Below are 12,342 nucleotides of genomic sequence, written 5' to 3' on the forward strand. Positions count from 1 at the left end.
CATTTAAATGCCTCCAATTGTCTCCTTAAGTCACATTTGACAAGTCTTCCTAAAATATACAATATATGTCTATATTTTATCTTTAAAAGGTAATAAACATTCATATTGTGTTGTGTAGCAGTACAATTCTTAGTTTGATTTTTATCTTCTTTCCTTCAGTTGATGCCAAGCTATCTTCAGTCACAGTACTTGCTCTCTCAAACAGTTCTTAGTCTGACTCAAACACTTCTGTCCTTACCCCTTTCTCTATGCCAAGCAATGGGTAATCAAACTCAAAAGACTGTAAAACAAAAGAAATCAACACCAAAACTGTATTTAAAAGAATCAACAGGGTCTTAGTGATGTCTGTGAAACAAAGTGCCTGGGTTTGGTAGTGGGGTACAGGGACAGACATTTAAAAAATAATACTATTCACTCATTTCCTGATTATTTGGTAATTATATTTCCTAGAGAGCTGAGAAAGAGGTAGATCTCCAAAGAAGTATGTGGTTAACCAAATTCAAAATTAAAATTTTAAATCCCTTTGTTTATTTAACTGACCAAAATTGATTCAGTTTCTTTATATTTAACTTTTTAAAATAAACTGGATTTTGATAAAACTTGTTTCATTTAACATTTTGAGTTTTACTTCCATCTGTTGTTATTCCTTAATCTGTCATTACTGCTTAATTTTAATCTATTTGCTGGATGTAAATTTATAACCACATTTTCATCCTTTTCCTATTTACAAAGCTTTACATGTTTTAATGTGATTTCATCATTGCCTTTTACTAGACAGATAATTATTACTCTTACCACAGCAAAGATATAATCTGTACACACTACAAGTTTCTCTTTTAAAAAGAGAGAGAAAGCAAGCTGTATAAAAACTAACAAATTAGTATCCCTTGCCATCAAACAAATCCAGTGTTTTTAGTAGCTCTTTTTATTAGGAAATTCCTCCATGAATATCTATATCCCCAATACTTCTTATTCTCCCTGAGGAATGATTAAAGATAAGCACCAATCTTTGACCAATGATAAACCAAAGTGTATAAAACAAATGACCTCAGCCTTAACACCTTCAAAAGACCCATTTTCAATTCACTATCAAGTTCCAATTTGATCACTTTCACTTTCTAATTTAGTGCCATCTTTAAGTTCTTCATATCCCTCAGGCTATGACACTCAAAACATATGTCCTACAAAAAGCTTAATCAGTGAAAGCCACAATATTAATTTGTGGCTATTTAGGCAGGAGCAACTCCATTCTAAATTATCAAAAATGGATGCATCTCTTCTTGACCTGAATTTTTGCTGGCCGAAGCAAGCACGACCTGGGTCTCAAGCAGGCCGCCTGGAGCCTGGGCATACTAGAAGGACGGTATGTCTGAGAATAAGACTAGGAAACCAACACCCGGTTCACCCAGTCAGCCTCCTTGTTCCTATGACATACCTCTAGAGGGTAGGCATAGTGGGAAGGGCTATCATCTTGTAACAAAAGCCAAAGGGAATTGCAGAAGGACTAGGATGTGGAGGCTAGGGAAGCTGGCCTACCACATCCTAACTAGCGTCCTGTTCCAGATAGCCAACTAAATGCAGTAAATTATATACTATCCTTTACTTATCTTAAAAGAACTAGCATTCTTTGCCTCCATCTGTTGTAGTGGTCTTTCCATCACTCACATCCTCATTCCACTGTGACAACTTTATAAACTATTGGTAATCTCATAAGCCAACATTGCTACAAAAAAAAAAAAAAAATGGCAGGGAACATGAAAAATTTGCCCGTATTTCTTCCCACTCTGAAAAATTTAGAAGGTTCCTATTTTAAAATAATAATTATAATTATGAAATTAAAATGTTTGCTGATTTTTATTTTTGCTAGCCACTCCTTCATCTGCATAGAGTTGACATATAAACACAAAAGATATTTCTTTTTTGTCAAGGCAAGAAATGGACTAGCATGAATTCATCTCTCAGTTCTGCCATTTATAAGCTGTATCATCTTAACAAAAAACGTAATTCTTTAAGTATCCATTTCACCCAATCCACTCATTAAAATGGAGATTAAAATATGTATTTTGGGGCTCCTGGGTGGCTCAGTCAGTGGGCATTGACTTGGGCTCAGGTCATGATCTCACATTCTGTGGGATTAAGCCCCATGTCAGGCTTTGAGCAGACAGCATGGAACCTGCTTGGAATTCTCTCTCACTCTCTCCCTGCCCTTCCCCCACTTGCACTTTCTCTCTCTCAAAATAAATAAACTTAAAAAAACATAATTATTTCACAGAGTGGTTAAAGTGAGAAAATTGTTTAATTAAAAACAGAAAACTTCAGGGATGCCTGGGTGGCTCTGTCAATTGAGCGTCTGACTCTTGATTTCAGTTCAGGTCGTGATCCCAGGGTCATGGTACCAAGCCCCAAGTCGGGCTCTACACTCAGCTTGAGATTTTTTCTCTCTCTCCCTCCCCCTGCCACTCCCCCACTCACAAGCACTCACATGCTCTCTCTCTAAAAAAAAGGAAACTTCACTATTTTACTCACTAATCTGAGTTTCATATACAGCCAATTCTCTTATACCTTAACTACAGCTTTACTGGCTCTCTAACCTCACTGAAAATAACACCAAGATTCTGAAATAATCAGTTTGGGTCAGGGCCCAGGCATCAGTATTTTTTCAAAGCTCTCCAGGTAACGGCTATGTAGGAAGTGTGAAAAACACTGTCTAGCTCCCTGATCCGTTCATTTCCTATACCCTCTCCTCTCTCTTCAGGTTATGCCCCATTGTAACCACCAGAACAACTCTCTCAACAGCATCCTTCAATGCCCTGGAGCCCCATCGTTCCGAGACACTCATTCATTTCACCTCAAACCTGAGCTCAAGGCCATAATGTGCTGTGCTCCACTGCTGAGCACTGCTAGAGCAAGGCTAGAGCAAAGAACTGTATTGGTGACAATACAATTCTCACTTTCCAACTTTGGCTGTGTCCTCAACAATCCTTTTTTCTCTCTTGGACAGCTCTTTCTTTTTTCCTCCCACCCAACCTCCCACCAAACTAAACTTTGATGAGCAGTAAATACTATTAATTTTATCAAAATTCTACCCTTGAATACATACCTTTTTAATATTCTTTATGACAAAATGAGAAATGCACACAAAACACTTGCCTTGCATACAGAAGAACGGTGATTATCTAGAGGAAAAGCACTTGTGTGACAGAACTGCAAGCCAAACAAGCTGCAACTTGTTACTAAGGAACAACTGACAGACAAGCAATGGCAATTCAGACTTGGACACAAGACTGACATTTTCTCAAAAATGAACCGTGTGAATCTGTCATTTCAAGGAAACTATCGTATTTGCCGCCAATGATAAAATGCAAGCTTTGGAAAACTTGTACCCACCACGTGACCTTAACAGCTTCTCAGTACTTGCAGTTCATACTCTCATTTGTACAAAGCAGTTCACAAACATGAGAAAAGTTAAATAATGATAACATAATTTAAGTAGCAACTTAAAACCATACTGTTTGGAAATGCACAAGGTGACACTTGATAAACTGTTCAAAGAACTTGCAGAGCCCAGAATTGCCTATATACAAATTATGAGGAAAACAAGAAATTTACTTAGGTGGTGGCTACCAAGGAAGGCTCTATATAGAAATAATATCTGAGCTGAGACTTGAATGAGTAGGATTTAGACTGGTAGGAAAAAAGTGAGATAGACCGATGATTGATAGACAGAATTTTAAAGAGAAATACTGTCTTCAAGTATATTTTTGCTATTTCACATGTGTTAATTCAAACTGCCAAATGATACTTTAAGATCCTAGAAGTCAGGAACCACATATTACAATTATTTATTATCAGACAGACTACTTCAGGGTCAAATTTAATATGTTAATCTTTGTGGTTAGAAAAAATAAGATCTACACAAGGAGGAAACAGAACAGTAATAATCTAAGTCATAGGTTAAATCTCAGCTCTGGCACCTGGCTAGGTTGCCTTGGGTAATTCAGTTAACCTCATTAACTCAAATTCAAATACACCTAGTTTGAGGATCACCCTAAAAACATCATAACTAAAAGTACTAAAGATAACTAATAATCAGAAAAGAAATGAGAATCTGTGTTGCTGGTTTTATGCTGACCTTGTCATTTTTTATTATTTTGCAAACGAACAATTCATGTCATTTTTATTTTTCATCTTAAAAGAAATTAATATACACCAGGAAGATGATACATATTATATATAATTTTATTACTCGAAGAATTCTCTTTAAAGTGGGAGACAGACTTTTAAATATTTTCAGCACAGTACACTATTACTTATATTATTGAAATTCAATCCACAATACTGTATATCAGAAATTAATTCCAATTTATTCTTCTTCAGATGTTCCAAAATACTACATTCTCTTTCCTCCCATCTATTTACTTCACACATTTCTCCAGTCAGCCTGACGCCATCTTTTCTTCTCTATACACACACACTCACTCTCTCTCTCTCTCTCTCTCTCTCTTTCTCTCTCTCTCTTCATTCTTCTATCTTTTCTTCTGAGGTGATTCCAGCCACTAGAGGGCAATAAGTTCACAAACACAGATGTACTTCTCAATAATGAATTGAGATTCACATATGAAAAAACCTAAGAACTGTATCATCACAAATCCTGAAGCACAGGCAATTAGACTTGAATATGTAAGGTACATACTTCAAACTCAAAAAAATCATCCTGGAAAAGGGAGTTCACAGAAGTGTATAATAATGTTCAAAAAAGGAATTCCAGTTTCTCACTAAGACAACTAAAGAAATAAGGTTAATATGCTTACAGGTACATAGCAATACTAGAAATCATGATTTTTAAATATTAATTTCAGATGAGAGAAGAAAAAAAGGAAAACCAAAAACACAGAAAGGTAGAATCCACAGGGTGGGTAGAAAAGTGAGAAATGATTTTTCCAAGGCCTCTACTGCTGCACTGAGAAAACAATGGATGGATTAAAGAATATAGTGGATTTACCAACCCTTTCTTCTACTGAAAAGCAAGGGAATATTTTACACATATAGTTTGGGGGGAGGAAAATGGTGACTGTAGAGGGACATATAGCCTTCACTTCTTTTCTCACAATTAAGGATGTGGGGGGAGAAAAGTTAATATTGCTAACCTTTAACAGATAATTTTACTGTTTTTTGCACAGAACCTAAATCCAAATCAACTTATTTAATTTGTATTTATTTATTTACACTCACATTACAAAAATGCAAAATTTATATAACATCAACATTTTTAGCAAACCATCATTTTCTTACCCTCATTGGATGTATATCAGCATAAGGTGGTTTTCCTTCAGCCATTTCTATAGAAGTAATGCCAAGGGACCAGATGTCAGCCACACAGTTATAGCCTATTTCTTGAATAACCTCAGGAGCCATCCAAAACGGAGTTCCTATCACAGTGTTGCGTTTTGCCATTGTATCCTGCAAAAACATTACACAGATATAAATACTACTACAAAAACACAAAGGAAATCTGCCAACATATTCTTTAAACTGTATAGTGAAACTCTCAATTACTACAGATTGTATCTGAAATTGACTATTTTCTTAGAATTTCAACTAGAGCTCTGACAGGACATTCTTAAGAATTTTGAATTCTGTAATAACAAAGAATCCACAAGAAACTTATCTCCACCTTCATTAAAGATAGTCATAAAACAGTACTGTAACAGTAACAGCTATAGAAATGGATCAATATAGCTTTCCTTTTTAAACGTTTAAGCATTTCAATTACATTTTTTCATATTCATTCAACATCTCTTAAGTTGTAAATAAAAGTAATAAATAATACTTAAATTATGGATCCTTCTCCCCAAGAACAATGTAGTTACATATTTCTTCCCGTTAACCCCTCTAAAAAGTTATCAACATTTAGTCGCAATCAAACCTGGACATATAAGCCTAAAGAGTGTCCAAAATTACTGCACTTACGGTTAACTGACCAGCCACTCCAAAATCAGCCAATTTTGCATGTCCTTCTGTATTGAGGAGAATATTTCCAGCTTTTATATCTCTGTGTATTTTTCTCATGAAGTGCAAATATTCTAGTCCTTTCAAAGTAGATTTAAGAATAGTTGCAATTTCATCTTCTGTTAACTGGAAACAAATATTTATAAAACTAGAATGAAAAACCATGCTAGATAAACTCTTACAAAAGAGCACTGGTAACTAATCCTTCTTTCTAATGACCACTAAACCTCTAGGAAAAGGCTAAAAGATAAAGAACTGGGGGAGATTCCTGGGTGGCTCAGTCAGTTGAGTATCCGACTCTTGGTTTCAGCTCAGGTCATGACCTCACGGTTCGTGTGTTTGAGCCCCACATTAGACTCTGCACTGACAGCATAGAGCTTCTTGGGATTCTGTCTCTCCCTTTCTCTTCCCCTCCCCTGTTCACGTACTCTCTCTCTCTCTCTCTCTCTCAAAATAAATAAATTGAAAAAATTGAAAAAAAAACTGGGAACTTCTTTTTCCTCACAAATATTGTCACTCTTACTACATGTTTTATTGATGAAAAATTTTTTCAATATTAAATTTGCCCTTTCCTTAAAATTAGTGATGTCCATAATTTGGCTATTGTTGAGCCTAAATGTCCATCAACTGATGAATGGATAAAGAAATTGTGGTTTATATACACAATGGAATACTACGTGGCAATGAGAAAGAATGAAATATGGCCTTTTGTAGCAACGTGGATGGAACTGGAGAGTGTGATGCTAAGTGAAATAAGCCATACAGAGAAAGACAGATACCATATGTTTTCACTCTTATGTGGATCCTGAGAAACTTAACAGAAACCCATGGGGAGGGGAAGGAAAAAAAAAAAAAGAGGTTAGAGTGGGAGAGAGCCAAAGCATAAGAGACTATTAAAAACTGAGAACAAACTGAGGGTTGATGCGGGGTGGGAGGGAGGGGAGGGTGGGGGATGGGTATTGAGGAGGGCACCTTTTGGGATGAGCACTGGGTGTTGTATGGAAACCAATTTGACAATAAATTTCATATATTGGAAAAAAAAATTAGTGATGTCATTCCTAAAGCACATAGCCTCTCCCAAAATCATTGTGACCCTAAGAAATCACTATTTCCCACATCTTCTGACACTGAGGTAGCAGTATCACAGCTACTTGTCCTGAAAGTAAATTCAGACATTCTTCTCTGTGATGTTGCTAATTCTTGATGAAAAAGAAAATCAACAGTTTTACACAAAGGAAAGGAAACAAAGGTGGCTTGCCAAGAGTCTCCTGCATGAAGTGATTATGCCCATACCACTCCTCCTCTTCTAACCGAGTCATGTCTAAACCCACCCAAATCCTGGATTTCTGGCCATAAGAATGAGAACTCAAAAATGAAAATACCAGAGAAAGACTAGGAAAATGGAAACACAAACTAAGGTTATCAGGGAGAGGATAAGAGGGGAGAAGGGAGAAAAGGTGGCCAAGGAAAGAAGTGGGAAAGGAAACATTCTCAGTAGCTATGGCAATAGAGCCAGATCTCTACCAGCCTTTATGCTAATCATTTTCCATGCATTATCTTATTTATCCTTACGACAACTCTCCAAGATATATACTATTTTTACCAGCAATTGACAAATGAGGAAATAATTGCATTGAGGTTCAGTAAATTCCTTCTCCTCACATACAAGATGGAACTAAGATTTGAGCCCTTGTCTGATCATAACCTATGCCTCTCTTGACAAGCCTTGCTCAAGTGCCACTTATGAAAGCCTCTATTTTAAATATACCCACATAATAATAAAAGTTCATGACAATAAAATCTACTTCTCCCTAAAAGTACAACCAGCAAATATAACCTGAACATAAGCTGATGGAAGATGGGAGGAGGGGAGTTCCAATTTATACAAAGATAGAGGACACTATTCTATTTGAAAAAGAAGAAAAGAAGGAAAATTCAAATACCCAACAATGGGATAAAAGGAAGACACAGTACAAATTAAAATTATAAAAATATTATACTACAAAGCTGTAGTAATCAGAACAGTATGGTACTGGCACAAAAAGACATATATATCAATGGAATAGAATAGAAATCCCAGCAATAAAGCTACATGTTTGTGGTCAATTAATCTACATCAAAGGACTCATGAATATACAATGGGAAAGAGACAGTCTTTTCAACAAATGTTACTAGGAAAACTGGACCGATAAATGCAAAAGAATGAAACTGGGCCACTTTCTTACACTATAAACAAAAATAAACTCAAAATGGATTAAAGACCTAAATGTGAGCCCTGAAACCATAAGATTCCTAGAAGAAAACAGTACATAATTTCTTTCACATCACCATAGAAACCTCTTCCTGGATATGTCTCCTCTGGCAAAGGAAACAAAAGCAAAATTCAACTATTGGGGCTACATCAAAAGAAAAAGCTTTTGCAGAGAAAAGGAACCATCAACAAAACAAAAAGGCAACCTACTGAATGAAAGAAGATATTTGCAAAAGATATATCCAATAAGGGGTTAATATCCAAGATATATAAAGAACTTATATAACCCAACACACGTGCACATGCACACACATACACACAAACACACACACACACACACACACACACACACACATGCACACAAAACAAATAATCCAATTAAATATAGGCAGAGGAGCTGAACAGACAGCATTCCAAAGAAGAAATACAGATTGCCAGCAGACACATGAAAAGATACTCAACATCACTAATCATCAGGGAAATGCAAATTAAAACCACAATAAGACATCACTTTATACCCGTCAGAGTGACTAAAATAAAAAACACAAGAAATAACAATACTGGTGATGATGTAGAGTAAAAGGAACCCTCATACACTGTTAGTGGGAATGCAAATAGGTACAGCCACTGTAGAAAACAGTATGGAGTTCCTTTAAAAAAATTAAAAATAGAATTACTATATGATCCAGTAATACCACTAATGGGTACTTACCCAAGGAAAATGAAAACACTAATTAAAAAAAATATACACAACCCTATGTTTATTGTAGCATTAAGTGTCCATTCATATCTCTTTCTCTCTCTCTTTCACACACACACACACACATGAATACTACTCAGCCATAAAAAAGAATGAAATATTGCCAACTGCAACAATAATATACATGGACCTAAAGTATATAATGCTAAATGAAAATAAGTCAGAGAAAGACAAACACCATATGATTTTACTCATGTGTGGAATTTAAGAAACAAAACAAATGAACAAGCAAAGAAAAAAGAAACCAAAAAAGCCAGACTCTTAAATACAGAGAACAAACTGGTGGTTGTCAGAGGGGAGGTGGCAGTGGGGAATCAGGAAATGTGTAGAATTGTTGAATCATTATATTGTACAACTGAAACTAATATAATACTGTATGTTAGTTATACTTGAATAATTATTCATATATATTTATACACACACACATATATAAAGACTATGTAGAATGTGAAAATAACTATTGGAAGAAGTTTCAACTGCCACCAATGGCACAGTGGCTCATGTCTCATTAAGAAACAACCTGGGGACAACTGGATATTCACAAGCAAAAAAATGAAGTTGGACCCCTACCTCACACCATATATAAGAGTTTACTCAAAACAGATCAACAACTTAACTATGAGTTAAAACCATAAAACATAGGGGTAAATCTTCATGGCTATTGGTTTGTCAATGGATCATTAGGTGTGATATCAAAAGTACAAGCAGCAAGAGGAAAAATTATAAATTAGACTTCATCAGAATCAAAAATTTTGTGCATTAAAGCCTATTATTAAGAAAGTGAAATGACAACCTACAAAATGGGAGAAAATATTTGCAAATCATACATCTGATAACGGTCTAGTATCCAGAATATAAATAACTCTTTCAACTCAACAAATGACTCAATTTAAACATGACAAAGGACTTAGACATTTCCCCCACAAAAGATATACAAATGGCCATATATGAAAAGACAGATGTTCAACATCATCATCATTAGTCATTAAGAAATGCAAATCAAAGCCACAATGAGGTACCATTTCACACCCACTAGTGTGGCTATAATAAAAAAATAGAAAACAGTGTTGGCAGGGATATGAAGAAAGTGGAGCTCTTGGACACTGGTGGTGAGAATGTAAAATGGTGCAGCTTCCATGTAAAACAATGTACAGTTCCTCAAAAAGTTAAAAATAATTAAACACAGAATTACCATGTGACCCAGCAATTCCATTCCTAGGTATATATTCAAAATAATTGAAAACTAGTACTCAAACAATGTATGTACAGGAATGTTCATAACAGTACTATTCACAATGGCTGAAGGTTAAAACAATACAAATGTCTATCAACAGATGAATGGATAAACAAATTATGGTATATACATGCAATAGAATATTACTCAGCCATAAAAAAAAAGAATAAAGTCCTGATACATGCTACATTGTGGATGGACTTCAAAAACATTATGCTAAGTAAAAGGAGTCAGAACAAAAGGGCACATATATGACTCCATGTATATGAAATATTCACAACAGGTGAATCCTCAGAGAAAGAAAGCAGATTGGTGGTTGCCAGGGGCTGAGGCAGGATAGGAAAAACAAGGAACAATGACTTACTGAGTTTGAGGTGATGAAAATATTTTGAAACTAGACAGAGGTGGTGATTATACAACATTGCGAATACACTCATACCACTCATTAAAATGGCTAATTTTATGCTATGTCAGTTTCACCTCCATTACACAAAACCCTGACGTGAAAATTCCTAAACAAATTGGGAGACAGTTTACATATAACATTAATATATAACATCATAAATGTATTGTACATGTCTATTTATAGTACTTGAACAATGTGCTGGCTTTGGATAAATTAATTTTATCAAAACAAACAAACAAACAAACAACTTGGACCTCCTTCCCCTAACCTCTGAGGTCCCAACTTGCCCTAATCCTTTCCAAATTAAAACACTCTTAAGACTACCCTAAACCAACTCTCAATCCTACACTCTTCAGTGGTAATGTAAGAATGTGACTTACTTGATAAATCCACTCTAGTACAAGATACCTGATCCAGAATGCCCTTTATTCATTCAATAAATACTTATCAAACACCAATAGCATACCAGGAATTACACTAGTTGCTGGGGATACAACAGTGAATAAACCAAGCAGCATCCTTTCTCTCATGGAACTTATATTCTATGAGGAAGGGATAATTTGATGATAATATGATAGAAAATAGGATAGTGCAAGAAAATATCAGTGATGATTACTATCAGGACAATAAAATACAATGCTATTGACAGAGAATGACTGAGAAAGGCTCTTTAGCGTAGACATCAAAGAAAGCCTGAGAGACATTTCTGAAGTCTTAAATGACATAAGAGAGCTAAACATGTGATTGGCTATCTGGGAATATGACATTCCACACAAAGGAAACAAGAAACACCATGATTCAGGAAAAAAGTCTCCTACATTTGAGTTCAAGAAAAAAGGCCGAAGTTTAGTGAGTCAGAAGAACAGTAGTTCTAGATGAGATCTGGGAGACATGTAAAAGCACAAGGCTTCATAGGCCATGGATATGGAGTCTGGGTTATTTGAAAATTCTAGTACTACCAGGAACTTATTCTCTATGTTAGACCAGACAGTCTGACTTGGTGGTCAAGCACTATGCTCTAGAAAGCAAGCACTATGCTCTAAAGTTGCACTATCCAATACAGTAGCTCCCAACGTGTGAAACATAGCTACCCTAAGATGTGCTATAAATGTACAATATACACCAAAGTTCAAAGTTTAGTACTAAAAGGACAAGGTAAAGAATCTTATTCATAATTTTTAAATTGATTAGGAGCACCTGGGTGGCTCAGTCAGTTAAGCATCTGACTCTTGATTTCAGCTCAGGTCATGATCTCATGGTTTGTGTGATCAAGCCCCATGTCGGGCTCTGCACTGTCAGTGCAGATTGGGATTCTTTCTCTCTCCTCCTCTTTCTTCCCCTCTCTGGCTTGCGCATGCACGCACACACACACTCTCTCTCTTTCAAAATAAATAAGCTTTAAAAGAAAAAATTTTTAGTTGATTACACTTATAAATGATATTTATATATTAATATCATAAACTTATTAATGTTTAGCATAAGTCATTAATATTAAGATACTGTTATGTTATATTATTTAATATTATAATATTGGTGCTATATATTAATATATTTGATATATTACTAAAGTTAACCTTACCTATTAATTTTTTTTAATGTGATTACTAGGAAATGTTAAATTACATTTGTGGCTCATTTTATGTTTCTATTGGACAACACCACACTGAGAAAGGGTCGTCAAG

General features: G+C 35.4%; 1 protein-coding gene across 1 annotated transcript in view; it reads right to left on the minus strand.

Annotated features, from left to right (window-relative positions):
• Window positions 1-12,342, minus strand: part of STK3 (serine/threonine kinase 3) — a 282,817-nt gene that overhangs the window by 194,163 nt on the left and 76,312 nt on the right. Inside the window, exons 5-6 of the mRNA XM_042923147.1 lie at window positions 5,971-6,135; window positions 5,293-5,460 (exon numbers count right to left, since the gene is read on the minus strand). Of these exons, the coding sequence (XP_042779081.1) occupies window positions 5,293-5,460; window positions 5,971-6,135 (333 nt within the window). The remainder of the gene's footprint in view (window positions 1-5,292; window positions 5,461-5,970; window positions 6,136-12,342) is intronic.

The sequence above is a fragment of the Panthera leo genome, chromosome F2 (assembly GCF_018350215.1).
Source record: "Panthera leo isolate Ple1 chromosome F2, P.leo_Ple1_pat1.1, whole genome shotgun sequence".
NCBI lineage: Eukaryota > Metazoa > Chordata > Mammalia > Carnivora > Felidae > Panthera > Panthera leo.